This window comes from Falco cherrug, chromosome 11 (assembly GCF_023634085.1).
Source record: "Falco cherrug isolate bFalChe1 chromosome 11, bFalChe1.pri, whole genome shotgun sequence".
Taxonomy (NCBI): domain Eukaryota; kingdom Metazoa; phylum Chordata; class Aves; order Falconiformes; family Falconidae; genus Falco; species Falco cherrug.
In genome coordinates this window covers 4,765,973-4,783,877 of record NC_073707.1, presented here as the reverse complement: position 1 = coordinate 4,783,877, position 17,905 = coordinate 4,765,973, and the positions used below count along the sequence as shown (strand labels likewise).

General features: G+C 49.3%; 1 protein-coding gene across 3 annotated transcripts in view; it reads left to right on the top strand.

Moving 5' to 3' along the window:
* Positions 1-17,905, top strand: part of HDLBP (high density lipoprotein binding protein) — a 40,140-nt gene that overhangs the window by 3,855 nt on the left and 18,380 nt on the right. For 2 of the 3 annotated variants that reach the window (XM_055724132.1, XM_055724130.1), the window contains exons 2-5: positions 14,992-15,059; positions 15,602-15,714; positions 16,641-16,795; positions 17,347-17,562. In XM_055724132.1, coding sequence (XP_055580107.1) covers positions 15,639-15,714; positions 16,641-16,795; positions 17,347-17,562 — 447 coding nt within the window. In that variant the 5' untranslated portion in view covers positions 14,992-15,059; positions 15,602-15,638. Of the gene's footprint in view, positions 1-10,872; positions 11,027-14,991; positions 15,060-15,601; positions 15,715-16,640; positions 16,796-17,346; positions 17,563-17,905 lie in introns of those variants that run through there. The other variant, XM_055724131.1, reaches the window with a different exon arrangement.

Sequence of the window (17,905 nt, the reverse complement as noted above, 5' to 3'; positions counted from 1 at the left end):
AGCTTGAGACACCAGGAGCTGGTCTCTGGGCCCCAGGTGCTCATGCTAGGTTGGTAATTAATGTAAGAGTCTAGTCGCCTGAGTTTGGGGCTTGTTTCCAGAGCTTTTTTCATTTTAGAAATTCCTAGGTTTAGAAGAATAATTTTGGGTTACAGGCTTACCCTGGATGTGGAATTATACCTGAGAGAATTCAGCATGTGGCTTTATATTTAGCTGTCTTTTAACTTTAAAAGAAAGACTGTTTATGTCCGAAAAATCTCCTATTTAAATCTTGTGATTTACTTTACCGTCTTAAACAGGAAAGTCCTGCATGCCTAATAATTCTAGTGACCTTTTTCCCCATCCGCCTTCTGTGAACTCGTGTTGCCCCATAGCTCTCATGGTGTGACTGCCATGGAAGAGAATCGGGGAGTCAGGCTGGGAAAAGATGTGCCAATAACCAAGGAGGAAAAGTTCTATCCAAAACAAGGGGAAGAAGCCTCTTCATTTATAATATTTTATGTTTATAGGCAACTTCGGGTTGTGGAAGATTTATGTGTTTAAGGTTTTAATTCTAACAAGGAAAAGTGGTCAGGCTGTGATGAGTGTTCTTAGTCTATTTTGTTTCATAAGAAACTTAAGTATGTTGAAGCTGAAGCGGTTCTTTTCCCCTTCATTTAGATGATCTTTGGTGTTTCTACCCATACAAGCTCTGGTATTTTCCCAGCAGTCTCACATAAATATGAGTATCCTTTCTAGCAGCTACCATAATATACATACTTTTCTTTGAACTTGCTGCTGTTATACATCACTTGTCTCTCATGACAGGTTCAATTTTGTTGAATCTTGCATCTGGTAGATCTTTCAAGCCTTGAAGATATCTACTAATATTTTGCAAATTATTACTAGATTATTAGCATGTAAATAATTTAGGTACATTTATACCTCGCAGTGCTAATTTCTTGACTTCAGCCACTTCAAAAAACCATTTGGTTGGTTTAATCTAGGTGTACTGCAACTTTTTGTGTCTGTGTGTTCCTGCATTGTGGGGAGGGCTGAATAGGTAGCTGCTTTGGCAAAGAAGGCAGGGGATGTGTGTTTATGTATGTGTTTGTGTGTATGAAAGCCAGTTGGTTTTCTGCTTACTACTATAAGTAAAGCAAAATGGTAGTGGTATTGGGAGGTGGGGGGTGTCAGAGAAAAGTTTGTCATTACACTTAAGGTCCTAGCAATGCTCTTGCCTCAGTGAAGTCCCTTTAATTGCGCTTTTGGCAATTGTTGGACTTGGGAAGAAACCTCTGGCCCCGGCAGGAGCAGCACGTGGCCCCGGTGCCAGGAGCAGGCTGCGGAGCCACCAGGGCAGTCTCAGTCCAACGGCCGTGCATGGGGCGGGCTGATCTTGGCCACAGCTGCCCGTACCACGGGGCTGGCTCTGTTGCTGAGGCAGCGACAGAAGCATGTCACACTTTTGTGAGGAGCAGGGGTTGAAGCAAGGAGTTATGTCCAGCTGTAGTCACAAAAGAGGTGTTTGCAAAGCAGCAGGCAGAAACAACAAGGAGAAACCTGAGAGAAAAGATGGACCTCAAAAGGCTTGGTTAGAAGAAATCACGATGAGTTTAACTTCAATGGAAAAACAGCACTGGAAGAAGGGAAGTGATTGGTTCAGTTGCTGTAAGGCACCAAGAAATGATGATTCACAGGAAAAGTTTTGTCTTTGAGAGAATTGAATAGTGCAGTAATATTCACGTGACCTCCCTTAATGACACTGTTTAATTTAATTATAAAGTAAAATGGATTTACCTGTTGACACAAAATGGCAGCAGTACCAGATTCTCTTACACTTATCAGCACGGTGTCTGGAACTGTTTTCCTGCAACAGTTTGGTTGTCTTTACTGAAGATTTTTCACTGATGAGAAAGAACCATTTGGGAAAAGTTTGGGGATGGAATGGATAGATATATTTATTAGTGGAAGCAAAGAAGGAAACACCCAAACAAAAAAACCACAGGAAAGTCAACAAACAGAACACCGTAAGTGACTGGCATGCAAACATATGTCACAAATTGAGGCGATTCTGGTAAAAGCATCTACGCATATAACATGTGTGTGCACCATACCTTTTACCTGCACAGGAAATACCTGTGCATTGAAATTTCTGGAAGCATGTAGTGATATCACAACAGTTGATACTTGTGTTCTGTAGCTATGCATTTAGCAACATCCCAGCTATTAACTAGCTTTTAAGGAGGAAATACTTGGAATCCTGTCATGTTTTGACTATTGCTATTCAGCTTGGAGGTGACAGGACGCAGCCTTCTCCTTGTGTTATTAAGCTGATAATTGCTTGTCAAGGTCTCTGTCAGAGCCCGTGAAAGTGCTGCCTGGCATGTATGCAGACCAGGTGATAAAGGTGCATATCAGGACTCTGGTTTTAAAGGAAGGTTACTGGTGTAATATCTCACAGTAAATATCATGAGGCAGGTATGGCTAGCTTTCACAAAGCTAAACTGGCATATTTTTCAGCAGAGATTGGATAACTAGAATAATCTCATCGCATCATTGAAATGTCAGGCTTGGTTTAGGGTATTGGCATGCAGCATGGGCATCACTCCCCTGTCTGCTTTCCCGCACCCCTGCTATGTTTGGTTGACTGGTATTTCAAATGTTTTGCAGTGGGTTGTCTGAAAAATCAGCAAAGGCCTTTTTTTGGAGGAACGCTGAACACCTGGACAGCTGCTGCTCAATTTCAGGTGGTGGTACCTGCAGTAGTGCCACTTGCTGGTTCTCCTGCTGTTGTTTCTGCTGCTGTGTTTCTGTCTGTCTCTGCATTTCTGGCACTGAGAATTAAACAGGATATTTCACAAAATAAACTGGATATTTGCCAAAGATGAGCAACGAACAAAGCCTAGGCCATGCTGTGTGGCACGAACAGGGACATCGGGCATGGGATGGGTACATGGGTCAAGTTAGGAAAAAGGAAGAGAGTAAGGGTCAGAGTTAATGCAAGGAAGGTTTCCCTGCCGGCAGGGACAGAGGCAAAGCCAATAGAAAGCCCCAGTGGGGTGAGAGGCCAGGAGCGATGAAAATGGGCTTGTTGCTGCATGCCCCAGCTGCAGCCTGGGGTGAGGAGCTTGCGGGGTGGGGGTGGGGGTGTGTGCCTGTCTCCAGCAGGCACTGGAGAGCTGGTGGGCTGTCTGGCCGACCTCCCCTGCACTTCCCAGAGAGGGGAGCGGGACTCTGCCCTGGGCAAACCAGCCCTGGCTGTTCCCGTTGCACAGTAGAAAGTAAGTTTGTTGTTATCTCTGTTCAAGTGATAAAGCTGAAGGTAAACCTGCATTGGAGCAGCTGAAAGGAAAGCTGAGAAGAACTCACAGAGCAGGCACAGTGAGAGTACGGCTGGGGATATGTTATGGCTGGCCTGCTATTGCGTATGCTTTTGTTTTCAAAGTGAATGCTTCAGCAATCGGTATAGCCTGCTGGGATTTAGGGGCATGGTCTTACAAGGGCCCTTGAGATCTCTGGAGAATAGCAAGTTGTAGATATTTGAGTGTTGCTTAAAAGTAGAGCTGGTTAAATAGCATTGAGGAAACTTAAAAGTAACATTCTACACCTGCTGCTTTTTCACAATTAAAATACTGAGTTAATGGCTCTGTTGATGGCAGCAGAGTTGTGGGTGAAAATGAGAGCAAGCAGTGAGTATTCAGAGAAGATTAGAAGTTCTTGGAAATTTTAAGAATGTTAACCCATTTATTTTATTTGAAAACTCGGATTGCTCAGGGCACTGTTCTGTTAATCCAAAAGGCAGTAACAATGTGTGGGTGGAGGATGTATGGCATAAGGTGTCAAAGCAAAAAAATTGTTTCTAGAATGGCACATGTACCCTTCTAGTTCAGCCCAAAGATGACCAGGGTGGGACTGGAAATTATTTGGTTATGAAAAGAGGTTTTAAACATAAAATAATATTATTTGTAACAATTAGTGGACATAGTTTTACTCTGGTTTCTCGCTCTCTCACTTTTCTTTTATAGCAGGCTTAGAGTGGCCTTGCAGATTTGGAAGAGAAGACTGTCTGGTTTTTTCACTGTCAGTTTAGATCACCGTGATGTAATTCTGTCTAACACATGAAGAGCTGTTTGCTTGGCCTAGTAGAGATTAGGAATTAGTGCTTGTCAGTGGATATGTTGAGCCCCTGTTGCATGTGCTATGAATAGGACAAAGGGAAGGCTGCGCTTAAATAGCAAGGGGCCTATCATCACTTTTTAAAAGTGGCAGTTGGAATCAGATATTTACTTTAAAGCCTTTTCAGAGGAATTGTTGCCAAACTGAAGATTCTTTTTTTCGACTTGGAATTGGTCCTCTCCAAACAAAGCACTAGCCTCCCTGCAAGTTAAATTATTTTATTCTTTGAGGTTTTTGTTTGTCACAATAATGGTTATTTTTCTGGGTCATATTTTCAAACTGCTTATTGTAACTGAAAGATAGAAATGAAGAAAAAAAATTACAAAATTGGACAGTGTTGTGAAGCCATGCAGCTTGGGGAACTGGAACTCTGAGGAAAACATACCAGAGCACATAAAAAGTTTATAAAAATGGAGCTGCAGCATTCTTAAGTCTTTGTTATCCAGTAAACATTAGTAACTGAGGAATCCTTAAAATCTTTCACAGGAGCTGTGAACAACCTTGTTTAGGTTTTTCTCTACAATACCTAGAATTAAAGTAGCTAAGCAAGATTTTTTTAAAAAAAGACTAAACCAAATGTTTGTTTACAGTTTCCATGCTTAAGTTGCAAATTGTTCCCTGTCCCCCTGAAAAATGTCATTTGGGGTGTCTCATTTAGTTTGCCACTTTTATCTTTTTTTTTTTTCATTTGCTGTATACATTTACCTAATTGAATCTCTGTGAAGAGATGTAGTTGTCATTTTTACAAACTGCTGCAAGCAGCAATTCTGCCCTATAAAACATCAGCTTAAAGAGTACCTGTAAGAGGGTCTTAGGGAGCACGGCGACAGGTTCAAGCTAAGGGATGTGGTCAGCTTTGAATTTTTGAAATATATGACAGTTAATACAAAAAAGGGGTAAGTTTAGGACTTGCAAGTCCCTTGCTTTTCCAAGCTGTGGGATGTGTAGTACATGAGAGCTTCTGGCAACATCTCTTTAAAGAGAGAGACGGAGAGAAAATTGCCACGTGTTCATTTTATATTGCAGTGTCCAAGGGAGAAGGGAGCAAGAGATGCTGAAGACATAAACAAAAGAACTCCAACCCAGTAGCCAAAGGAGGGTGAAATGAAAGTTCTTTTTGAAGAACAGAAAGCAAACTGTGTGTGTGTTCTGCAGTGTCTCTGCAGTCCTCACTTCTTGGGTAACTGTGATATTAACAGACTTTGCTCTCAGCTAATTATTTGTGGAAGGTGGTTTTTTTCCCTTCTGCAGTGCAGGTTGAACAGAGAGCAGTGCTGCAGCAGCACTCTGAAAGCACCAGTGTGTGATGAGCACACAGTATGGCAGATACTTAAATTAAAAAGCAAGTTGAGATTGGCATGAAGAGCCAAAATTGAAACTAAAGGTTCTGACTGCAAGTAAGAAACCTTTTTCACTGTTAGGATAGTCAGGTATTGGAATAGGTTGCCCAGGAAGTTTGTGCAGTTTTAAGGTTTTCAAGTTAATACTTGGACTTCACGATCTCAAAGGTCTTTTCTAGCCTAAACAATTCTATGATTCTGAAACCTGACTGAAGAAAGCCCTGAATGCCCTGGTCTGACCCTGCTTCAAGCAGGATGTTGGACTAGAGATACCAGAGTCTGAGACCTCCAGCCTGTTGTCAGATGTTCTGAATTTCTGTGATTGCTTTCACTTGTGCTACTCTGTGCTATTGCCACTTTCCAGGCAATATATCAGGAGTCTTAGTTTCCAAATCTCTCTTCCCATTCTTGGGTCAGGTTAGTGTTTTCCATGACTGTGAAACTGTAAGGCAACACAGGAACAAAGTGAAATAAAGTAACTTCCTCTATTTAAAAAGTATTCCTCTTAAAATTGGCTCCCCCAGGGCCAAGTACCTGAAATTTGCATCTACTTTGACAACCTTTTCAATTCCTAAATTTGCCTATAACCATCTCAGAAATACAGGTGGGAAATTCATCTCAGTTGTTCTTGGTCTGAATGTATTACTTCTGTTTTCATCTCATTCCATTTTATCTATTCCATTTTATCTTGGTTATTTGCAATCCTAACTTCTCCTGAAAGCCAAATAATCAGATTTCTCTCCCAGTGTAAGTGGAAGGATGGACTCTGACCTGTGGCTTCCTTTTGCTTTGCTTTTGGATTGATTTTATTAAACTGTCCATTGACTTTCTTCCTCATCTCTGAAACAGCATTTGTTTTGCCAAAGCACCTGGCATCCAAGAATCACAGCTTTCTGAACAACCTGAAATGAAATGATGAGTCCACAGAGTAAATAAAGATGGCTGTGTGTGCATAGCCGGGACAACTGAGAGAATTTTACTGGTCAATTCGCCAAATCGGCAGCAAAACTAAGAGTAGAGCTTAAGTTTCTTGACTAATTTGTCTGCATTAACCACTACATCTTGCTTTCTTGTGGTGTCCCTGTGTGAAATGTGTATCTACCCCTTACACTAGCAGCTTCTCCTTTCTCTGCAGAGGGCTTGAAGCTACTTGTTTACGCTACGACGCTGCACCAGTAAGTTTCTGCTGTTGTTCCTACCTATTTTGCTTGCCCCTTTTTATAGAGCACCCTGAGATCGTCTAGCAAGAGCAGCATACATATTTTTTGCTAGCTGATGATTGCATAATTTTATTGTCAGGGTGCCCAGGAAATAAGTCAGTCTTTTAAACAACCATTTTGGCTTGAGAGTCCTGCTGAGGTTAGTCACCTGCTTTCAGTGTCTGGTCAGCTCTTCTGCTTGTGCAAGAGAATCGCCCTCAATAAACAATGTAAGTTTACCAGGAGAAAGGCAAGTGGTGTTGCACTCCCCTGGGACCTCTTATTTACACCACCTAGGTCCCATGTGAGACAAACACATGCAGCCGCTCAGCTTCCTTCCACCTCCCCCCCTTCTTTCACAACATGACTAAATGGTTGGCATTGAGATTAGTATATAGGCTTGGGTAGACTTTTTTTCTTTCTACCAGCAGTTCTCTAGTTGAGCATTTACAGCGGGCTTCTGAAGATGGTGGAGTTGCATGAAGTACAGCCAAGGGACAGTATTTAGCCTATGGAATCATTTTTTCCCAGAACTGATGTGTGAATGGGGAAGAGAGGTGCCCGACTTGCACATCCCTGGAAGTTTTCTTCCTCATGGTGAATAAAGAAAATCTGGCCTCAGAGTAACTGAGACATAAGCAACGTGGACTCATGTTCAGTCATTTTTCATGATGGAACTATTTTCATTCTCTTAGCAGAAGGATCTGTATGATTTGACCCTTAACTTCAATTTAATAGAGGTTTTCCTGTAGAAATAAAAACATTTTATTGGAAGATCCCATGGCAAGCCACAGCAATAGCTTTAGAGCTGAGAGGCATATATTGCTTGCTTTGGCTGAGAACCTCACCACTCTCCAGCATGAGTGCCCTGCCTCCTGAATCCTCTTCCACTTCTTTTCCTAGTGTGATGCAAAGTATTTCCCCACCCTTTTTCTCTTTATACCACTGGTGAGGGATGTGCCGAAATGGATACTTTCATGGGTAGTTCTTTGGTGGTGGTGACTTCAGTGTGTGAGATAAGGGTGCTTGTTTGTACAGTTTCAGAAACCTGGAGTTACATTTAACAGGAAATGAAGTCACAGCACACGCTTTTTGGAGCATGGTTGGGTTGCTTTCCAAATAAGGCTTGCAGTTTCTGGCAGGAAAAATACGGATCTCTTATAACAGTAGAAAATAAGAATGGTCTAGAAGAAACCCTTTGCAGAATTCTACCTCAGCTGAGGGTGAATGTGCCAGGAAAGACTAACCTTTTTGTGGTCTTTGCTCCAGTGATTTAAGGAGCTGAAAGTTTCTTCTCCTTTCCCCAGGAGTCCTGCAGTGGCGTGATTATGGAAAGCTTCTTAACTCCTTTGCTTTCACACTGGTGAACACATGTTCCAAAACACCAAACCCCAAACCTGTTCTGTTTGTTTTATCTCTGTGTGTGTTTCATATTTTTGCTGGTCCCATTTCTGTGCCCTCCCGCAGACTGCTGATAAGAGCTGCCAATTTGATAAGCCATGGAAACTATGCAGTACCCAGTCTTTTACCCTTTCTGTTGCACACTTGTGCTCTTCTTGGGAGCCTTCCTATTCAGTTGTTCTTGCAAGTTGTGAAGCCAGGCTCTGACATAATGCTGCCAAAATATTGGGATGCTAGAGGGAGGAGGGGCAGGTTAGTGTTTGTCCAGGGGTTGGATACCTTCTTCTGTTTCCTTTCCCCTTAGCTACCAAAAGTTCCTATGCCTGGCTTACAGAGGAACCATTTTACACTCATCTCCATGACCAGCATATTTTGTTGTTGTTAATGTGAGATTGCACTTGTGAGCAGGTAGACATAACCAGGCACTTAGAAGCCCCTGCAGGCCTCTCTCTGCCTGTATCCCATTGCCTTATTGAAGAAGAGGGACGGGGTGAGACGCAGATGTTTGATGTTGTGCTGGCAGGATGAGCAGCAGGTTGAAACAGGCCTCCTAACACCCTCTAAATGTGCTTTTGTCCATGTGTGGGACACTTCTGTACTTGATGAATGCAGGAGGAAACGTGAACTCTTCCCCTGTGGAAGATCTTCCTCTAAGGAGAACAGCCTGCGACAGGTTTCCTTCAGCAGAAATCATTTGAGGGTGGCATGCAGTGAGATGCTCTAGGCCTTCCAGTTAACTTCTGGGCCTGGCAGGCTTCCCTCCCACCACTTGCAGCTACAAATAATGGAAGAGCTACAGAAACAGACGGGGAAGATTCCTCTTAAACAGTCCTGGAGAGGAAGCCATGATAAAAGCCAGAAATCCATCATGTCCTGGCAACCTCGGTGACTGCAGCAGCACTACGCAGGCTGAGCAGGAGAGGGGCATATGGTTGTCTCATAGGCAGAAGGTGGCATGTCCCCCCAGAGGGTCCCTGCTGAACCAGGTGAGGAGATGGAGCTTAGGGAGAAGGATGTTGGTGTTTTGGTAAGATATTCCTCCGGTTCCCCGGCACAAGGGATCGCAGTACTTGCTTATGTCAGAGTTAATTGGACGCAACAAAGTTAGAGCGTTGAAAGGAGGCTGCTTGCTTTGCACTGGGGAGATAAACACAAGGGAAGGAAAGCTCCAGAAAAGCCTTGTGCATCTTGAGTGAAGTTCAGAGCATTTGTCTCAAAGTCCTGAATTGCACCACCCCTCCACACTCCCTGCTGCTGCCTGGAAGCAAAGTTGTCCAAACTCTGGAGGTGCTGTTGTTTGCCCCAGTCCCTGAAGCTCTGCTTTTGCATGGGCTGCCTCTGTCTCCATAGGCATCAGCCTGCTCGTGTGTCGTATGGGGTGCTGCTGGCATCCACAGCCCAGTTTTTGTTGGAGGAGCCTGAGCCAGCTCTTGGACCATATATGACGTGGCAGCAGTAGTTGCTGCCTTTCTGTGCAGCAGCCCCGTGCTTGGAGCAGTGTCCCTGCATCCTTGCAGAGACCGGCCAGACTTTGTGAGGAGAGGCCGGGTGGGGGGGGAGATGGATCATTGTGGTGCCTGGGCAGGGTGTCAACTCTTCGCGACTGTTCTCCTCCTCCCTTTGACTGACTTCCCGATCTCACCCACAAGTGTATTTTTATTTCCAGTGATAAATTGTTTGTGTCAAAAAGTTCAAGTGCTTTAATGATGTCGTTCCAGCTGCAGGATTAAAAGGAAAACTGGAGAAATCTCCTATTCTTGGTTCAATAAGTAATCATAATTTTACTTCAGGCTAAATACCATCTATGTTTCCATAAATACAGCACATGAATATTTCTAAAAATTACTATGTGTAATCAAAAGCAGTTATTCCAAAGACCTCGAATTTCTGTGGTCAGAGCTCCACAAAGCAGGTTCTTGCGTTTCGTTTGCCAGGGCCTGGGAGAGAGCAAGGTGTGAATGAGAAAACCAGTCACTAAGTGCAAGTTATGAATGATGAGGAAAATTAATCCTGTGTAGGAAAATGGGCAGAGACTGAGCTAATGCAAAAATCAGTGCAAATTCCAAGTATTTTTACACTGATGCGACTCCCCCCCTCAGTTCCTTGAGCGTGCAAGGCTAATAATTAAAAACATCTATATTGCACAAACTTTAATAAACATCCCCTCAGCAGGAAGGGAGGGTATGGTGCTTGCTGGCTCGCCTTTCCCCTCCTTCACTTTTCCCCATTTCCAAATTAGAGATTGGAATAAGAGGAGCTCTTGGGGGAGGCGGGGGTGTGATTTTTTTGTTGGTTTTGTTTTAATGTAGCTGTTACCTTGCCCCTTCTCCTGTCTGCAGCCTCAGCAGAGGGTGACCGCAGCTGTGACACCGGCTGCAGGAGGAGAACGAGCCGCCCGGGGCCGGGTTCCGGCTGTGGGACGAGACAGTGGCGGCGGGGCCGCCGCTCCCCGGGCCTGCCGGGCTTCTGGGGCTGATGGAGCTCTCGGGCGCCGCTCACGCTCGCCCACCCTGCGCGGCGCCAGTGGTTCTGGGCTCCGGGAGCGGCGGGGGACCGGCCCCTGCCGGGCGGGCGGCGCTTTCTGCCCGTCGGTGCGTTGCTGAAGGGAGGGGGCCGGGGCTTTCCCGCCGGTGTCAGCGCGGGGCGGGGAGCGGGCGGCGGCTGGGCCCCGGGGCCGCGCAGCGCTGGTGCGAGCCGCCCGCCGCCAAGCTCCGTGGGCCGGGCCGCTGCGGGCAGGCGGCGGGGCGCCCCCGGTGGCGCGGGGCACGCGTGGCGGGCCGGCCCCGCCGGGAAGGGGCATGTCCCGCTGACGTGCGGGCCGGGGATTGGCAGCGGCCCGGCCTATATAGGTGCTGGGGCGGGCGCCGCGCCGCTCTCCCAGGAGCGCTCCGGTTCTCCAGCAGAGCGGGCGAGCGGGCACCGGCCGGAGTGAGTCACGGGAGGGGGGGGCGGCCCCTCCGCCGCGGCGCCGACGTGGAGGCTGGCGGGGGGTGGGGGGGAGGGCGGCCCGTCGCGGCGCGGCCTCGCTTCCTCCCTCTGGGCACCGACGTGTTGGCGCCACCGGGAAACTCCGGGCCAACTTCCCGCCGGCCGGCCGGGCAAAGTCCGTCGGGAGCCGCTCGGGGCAGCCGGCGGCGCGGCCTCGGCCGGTACCGGCAGCAGCTGTCGGGCAGCGCTTGCTTGCGGCGCCGTCCCGTAGCCGCGCTGCTGGGCCCTGCGCCTGCGTGGGGAGGGGGCGGCCCGGCCCGGGACGCGGCGTGGCTCCTCTCGCCGGGCGGAGAGGGGTAGCGGCACGGGGCAGGGCGGCCCGGCCGCTCGGAGGGTTTGCGCCCGACACGAGCCAAAACGGCCGGCGCGGGCGTTTGTCCGGCACCCGATCATCCCTCGCAGCGCCGCAGGCGGGGCAGCCTGCCCCCGGGTGGCGGCGGCCGGGCGGCCCGCTCCCGTCGTGGCTAGAGGGGGCTAGCGCCTCGGCCCTGCTCCCTGGGCCCCCGGGAACGTGCTTACGCGGACGCGGGGGGACCCAGTCCGTGCCTGCCCAGCCCCGCGCCCGCCTCGCTGCCGGCGCGGAGCCGTGCTCGGGGGCTGTCACCTGGACCCCCGCGGGAGCATCTTCCCTCCGCTTAGCCTGATGCGGCCGCCCCCGGCCTGCACCCCGGAGGGCCGCGCCGGGCCGGGGCTGCCACTGCCCCGCGGCTGCCGCCGGCCCCGGTGCCACCCGGGGGATGCGTCGGTGCGCGCCCCCTCCCCCCCGCCCCGGCTCGGCCCGCGCGGGGGGCGCGGGTGACAGCGGGGCCCGGCCGAGCTCTTTAAGGGCGCCGCCCCGCCCCGCCGCCCCGCCCCCGGTGCCGGCAAGTGCTGAGGTGGCGCTGGCGGCGCCGCCCGGCCTGGCCTGGCCTGGCCTGGCCCGTGGAGGCCGGTGCTCCCTCGCCCCGCCTCGCCTCGGCCTGGTGTCCTGGGCCAGGCCCTAGCGGGCCGCGGGCGCTGCCGCACGCCGGAGGCGCTCCCCGAGGCTGCTGCCCCTGGAGTGCGCGGCCCCCCTGCCCCGGGCCCGGTGGGAGATAGCGGCAGAGCTCGGCACAGCCCGGGAGCTGGCGGGTCGTGGCGGTAGTGGGCGAGTAAACGCAGGGCTCGGCCCGGTGTGCGTCTGGCTGCGTGCGGGGCACCGGCCGCTTCGGGAGCCGGTGCAGAGGGACGGGCTCGGCCCTGCCCCGTTGCCGCCTGCGCCACCCCGGCCACGGGGCCCGGGCCCTCGGGCTCCGGGAGAGCCCAGTCTTCAGAAAGCAAGTGTGGCCCCTGGCCTGCCGAGGGGTCGCCTGCACTGCACAAGGGCCTGGCGGCAGAAGGCGGCTGCCACAGCCAGCCCAGCCCTGCTGCTGCCTGCCATCCTAGCTGCGTCTGGCTGCAGCTGACTCGATTAGCAAAATGCTAATATTTTTATTATATATAGTTTAGATAACACACAACTGACGCTTCTGTCCACAAGTACTGATTGTGTTGGCAATGTAACTCATGACTCTGCTTTAGTTTCTCTTTGTACAAATATTTCCCGTGTGGTTAGGTCTGGCCCTTGCTGGAGGTTATTTTTAGGATGATTTCGTTCTCTTTAAGCGCGCCCCAGACTTCTGAAACTTCTTGTGGCACACAAAACCAGCACTATATACGGTGTATAAACTAGGCAGTTTAAAACCTGTTGACCCAGTCAGCCACACGCTGGCATGACGTAGCTGTAACCTTAGTTTCAAAACCTAAAGTGGGAAGTTGGGGACGTGTAGGCTCCAGATGTGATGCCTGGGCTGCTGGTTTTGATGTTACATTTGAAATGCCGTTCCGATGGCCACCTCCGATTTTGGCCAGAGATGAATCCCTGAGGCCTACAATAAATATACCAGATGTTTGAGGTTACTGGAGATGAAGAGCATTTGTTTTTAGCTTGCTGTATGGGTGATGAAGCAGAAATTCATTTGCTGCCCTTAGATTTCTCTTTGAATGTCTAGCTGTTCTCCGAGGTGGAGGCTACAGGGAAGAAAGATCTCTGCAGCAGGTGTGAACACAGTGAAACCAGCAGCTGTGCCTTGAGGTTGTGGCACTCTGGCAGGAGCTATATTGGGTGTCACTCGCTGACTTGTCATCCTTACCCTCCTCCTCTAAGGAGCAGAGCACATGCAAGATGAGCCAGGTGGTGCTTTCCTCAGAAATGAGAGTTATGAGCACATCCATGCATGCTGTTAGCAAGGCTTTAGCCAGACTTCATCAGCTGCTTGCAATGTCTAGGATGCTTCTTGCTCCTGCCCTCGTTCCTGTCTGCAGCTTGCCGTGAGGTGGTGGCACCTCAGTAGTGACCCAGTGGGCTGGAGGAGCCAAGACTGAGTCTGCAGGCCTTGCTGGAATACCCTGGGGCAGGTGCGTTACTGTGCTTTCCTTGGTTCTGCGTTGCACCTTGGGGTAACCACCACTAGTGAGGAGAACTCGGGTACTTCTCTGAGATCAGATTCTGAGCCACCCTTTCCTATATACCAGCAAATGTCTTGCAGAGCCTCTTGATGCTGCAGCAGCTGTGCTTCAAACAGCATGGTGGGCTGGCTGGCCGGCCCGGTAGCTGCTACTTCATTGTGGCAGATCATTACAGGATTAATTGCAGCATTAGCTCTGTTGCTTCGATAGCGCAGGTGGTGTTACCTTGTGCCTGATAAGAGACATGTTGAAGTGGGGGAAAATACTCCACCCTTCACTGAGGTGGAGATCAGGCCTGTGTGGCCCTGTTGCATTACCGCTGTCCTTGTTCTTCCCTCCATTCCTTCTGCTGCTGTCACCTTCCTGTACTGTGACACAATGTAAGCGTGATGTAGGACACCACATCAATGATGCTGTGGTTTTGGGAGCCTTTTCTGGCGCACTTGGAGGTCAGAAATGGCAACTGTCAGTTTACTGAAAAGTGTCCGAGTTTACTGTTCAGAAGAAGGTCTGAGCAGCACTTGCAGGGTTCGTGCGGGAGAGGGCTGCTGGTCACATGAGCTGTCAGAAGCACTGACTGGATTTTAGAAGAGTGCGAGACCTGCCAGAGCATGTGTAACTGCTGGGGGGGACTCCAGGTGTGGGGAAGTGTTGTACATCTGGAAGAGTGTATACTGTACCAGCTTTTACATATTTAGTTATATTCCTAAGTACTTTTTCAGTTGATCTGCAGATCCGGATACAGGAGATTTAAAGCTCCCACCAACAGCGATGTTTTTTTCCTGGTTCCATCTTGTTGTATGCATTTAAAATTGCCCATGTAAACCACCATGGGCTTTGTTCTTCTGACTTGCAGACTTAGGTCTGGAGACAGTTCAGTGTCTGGTGCATGATCTTACTACAATAAAAAATGAAGAGGTGGACTGACCAGCAGCTGTGTGTGGATAGCCCTAGTGTTTGCCTTAGTTTGTGAGGATGTCTGTGTTGATTCACCCAAGCTCCACTAAACTACATTCCTAACTTCTGACTGATGCCAGTGTTGCTGGCAGGTTTTCAGGTTGTTAGTCTCCTCTGACTAGATGTTGATGCTCTTGCTTGCAACCCTGAAATTTCATGTCTGTCTTGCACATCTGTTATTAATTGACTGTATTTTTGCCTGATACTGGATGGCTGCTCTTGTCGCTGGTGTGATGAAAGAGTAGCTACTCCAGGCTTCCTGCTGGTGAGGTTGAAATAGATAGTGGTGGTGTTGCCTGTAGCTCTAGTAAAACATGACAGGTAAAGTGTGGTGAGATATGACTCAGTGTGAGAATGTTTTGGATAGGGTGCAAGTTGGAAACACAGTATAGGTGGTACTCTTTTGAAAGGTACAGTAAGAGGGGTGTCATGTTTTCCTGTTGTCTTGGAGCAGTCACTTTTTTTTTTTCTTTCCTATAAAGCAAAAGCTGGCAGGCTGACAAACGGGCAGCTTACAGGACGGACTCTCTGGCTACTGACCATTTAGCTGGTAAGTTCTTATTTTGGGAGAGTCAAAGATCTTGCTGTTGCTGAGCTTGCTTGTCACAGGGGCTTTCTGAGTGTATCCCTAAGTCAGTGGGAGTTCAGGCACCTAAATAAGTTTTTCAGGAAGAGGCAGCATCCTGGGCCCTTTTTTGTTTTCTCTCCAGGGTTACACAATGGTCTTGCACTGACTGCGTGTACCTTCGGATACTAGTCTTAAAATTGCACACCATTAATAATTGATAGATTAATTAGAGTATGCTTTAACAGCTTCTGGTGTCCCCCTTTCCAACAGCCACCTTAGACTGCACATCCTCTGCCTTCTTAATGAGGAGCTTCGGTTTTGATGCCCACTGTGCTATGAGGAAAAATCCCCCTGAGTTTCTGTGTGGTTCAGCAAGAGAACAGGGCAGCAGACTGGCACTGTAGGTGCTTTTCAAGAGGCCAACTGGAAAAGTGCTCAGTAAACACATAATTTGTCTTCCTGGAGTGACTTGTGTGCATCTTGAGTGGTGCTGGTAATAGTGTTGCCTCCTCTGTCTCTTCCAGTGGCATACCCGGATTGTGTGTGGGTGGGAAGTCGACGATGAGCTCCGTGGCAGTTTTGACCCAGGAGAGCTTTGCCGAACACCGCAGTGGCCTGACTCAGCAGCAGGTGAAAGGTGAGGAGACACAGTTGGGTTCCTGTGATGTGCAGGCAAGGTTCCTTGCTGTTAGCCAAGCTCGCTCCATGCCTCCGGCTCCCCCTAAGTGTCCAGGCACGGCGTTCGCCATTCCTAGACTGGTGGCCTGCCAGACACTGGCTTTCCACCAACAGGAGCACATCGGTGGTGCTGCACAGTGCAGGGCCAGGCGGAGGCAAGCGTCAGATCTTCACAGAGCTCTGGCTAGCGATGCTGTCAGCCATGGGGCAGGGCATGTGCAAGCATGGGTCATTGGGCTGCAAGAGAGCCTCGTGGGATCAGTGTGCTGGATTGTCACTTCCTCCTTTGCTCAGCCAGGTGCTGGGGAAAGTCAGTATAACTGTATTAACTGACTCACTGATGGGTCTCGGCACCCATTCTCCAGCTGCGAGCTGGCCCGCTTGGCACAGCCCAGTGCACAGCTGAGTCGAACATAAGGTACAGGCTTTCCCTGGACTCCGCCCCAACTAGAGTGCTTCTGCTTCTCTCTGCCTTCTTCCTGGGCATATGTCTGTCTTGTCCCCTTCTGACCTACAGCCTTGCTCTGTTCCTTTTGATTTCTTTCTGCTCGGCCTGTTCTCCCCTGATTAAGCTCCTCTCAACAAAGTTGGCGATAATGTGCTGTGTTTGCTGCCACCATTCACTTGCACGTTTGCTTCCTGCATCCATAGTGCCAGCTCAGACAAGGCTGGTTGTTCATGGCACCTACTGCAATCTGTGCTGTGCTGGGGTCAGTTGTGCTCCAGACTTGGCTGCTCCACAAGCATAACTGTAATAGGATTAATAGTAGTGGACAAGTCATTTGTTGTCCTTTGTTAATGATGTCTAAATAGAGTTGCACTGCCTACGAATAGGGGCATTTCTGTGGGGAGAGCATCTCAATTGCCTTGTTTGCTTCACCCCAGTAACAGCTTTAAACTCTGAAGAAGAGAATGATCCTCCAACCTACAAGGAAGCCTTCCCTCCGCTCCCTGAAAAAGCCCCATGTTTGGAAGCTGCCCAGGAACCTGCTGGGCCCTGGAGCAAAATCCGACCAATAAAGGCTTCTGTCATCACTCAGGTTGGTGGAAGTGGGTGTCTTATATCCCTCCTTTTCATCCCTCCCCAAAGTAGGTAAAGTGAAGCTTTCCCTGGAGTATGAAATCCCTTAGCGTGTCAGATTAACTGCGTCTTTGCTGTACTTTGCCCTGGGGCACAAGGAAGACTGCAGCTGAATGCTAGGACTGCTCTGCAGGGGAGGGATGTGTTGAAAAACTGTCCAGAAAAAGCTCTGCATCCCTGTTGCACAGATAGCTGGAACAGGCCTGAAGGGAGGACTGCAAAATGCAAGGAGTGAGTGCTAATCCCTTAGAGTATTCCCCCGCCCCCCCACCCCAGCACGTTCTTTAGGAAGGCACTCAGTTTGGGACAGACTACCTGCTGCAGTGCCCTCGTACTTTCCTTAGTTGCAGCTGGTGTCTCCACTGGAAAGGCTGATGGGTCACATGAATCTGGGAACTTAGTACGCCAGTGAAGTCCTCCTGTATGGCAATAAGAGAGGGAGGCACTGACAATCAAAAGCACACTGACACCTTGCTGTGCCCTGCTTTTGTCTGTCCCGTGGCTGAGCAGGTGTTCCATGTGCCGCTGGAGGAGAGGAAATACAAGGACATGAATCAGTTTGGAGAAGGCGAGCAGGCCAAGATCTGCCTTGACATCATGCAGAAGACAGGAGCTCACCTGGAGCTGTCTCTCGCGAAGGACCAGGGCCTTTCGATCATGGTCTCTGGCAAGCTGGAAGCAGTCATGAAGGCTCGGAAGGAGATTGTCGCTCGACTGCAGACTCAGGTGAGGGCATCTAACTGTTTCTGCCTTCATCTTTGCTCTTCCCCAAGACTCGCAAATGCTTTGAGGCCCTTGGGCATGTGTGCTTGTAAGCCAAAGAGGTACGTTATTACATGACTAATTCAGCTTTGCCATATATTTTCAAAGCACACAATTGGCAGTTTGGAATGGAAATGAGGCTTAAAATAGGGTTCCAAGGTAATTACAGGCCGTGGTGTTGCATGAAGCGTGGAGTCTGCAATCTCTGGAACACTTGAATTGCAAACAGTGGCTTTGTACTGAGGTGCTGGTGCTGGAGGGGGTGCAGGAGCCTCACACACAAAGCTAGTAGTGTGTGAGAACGGGA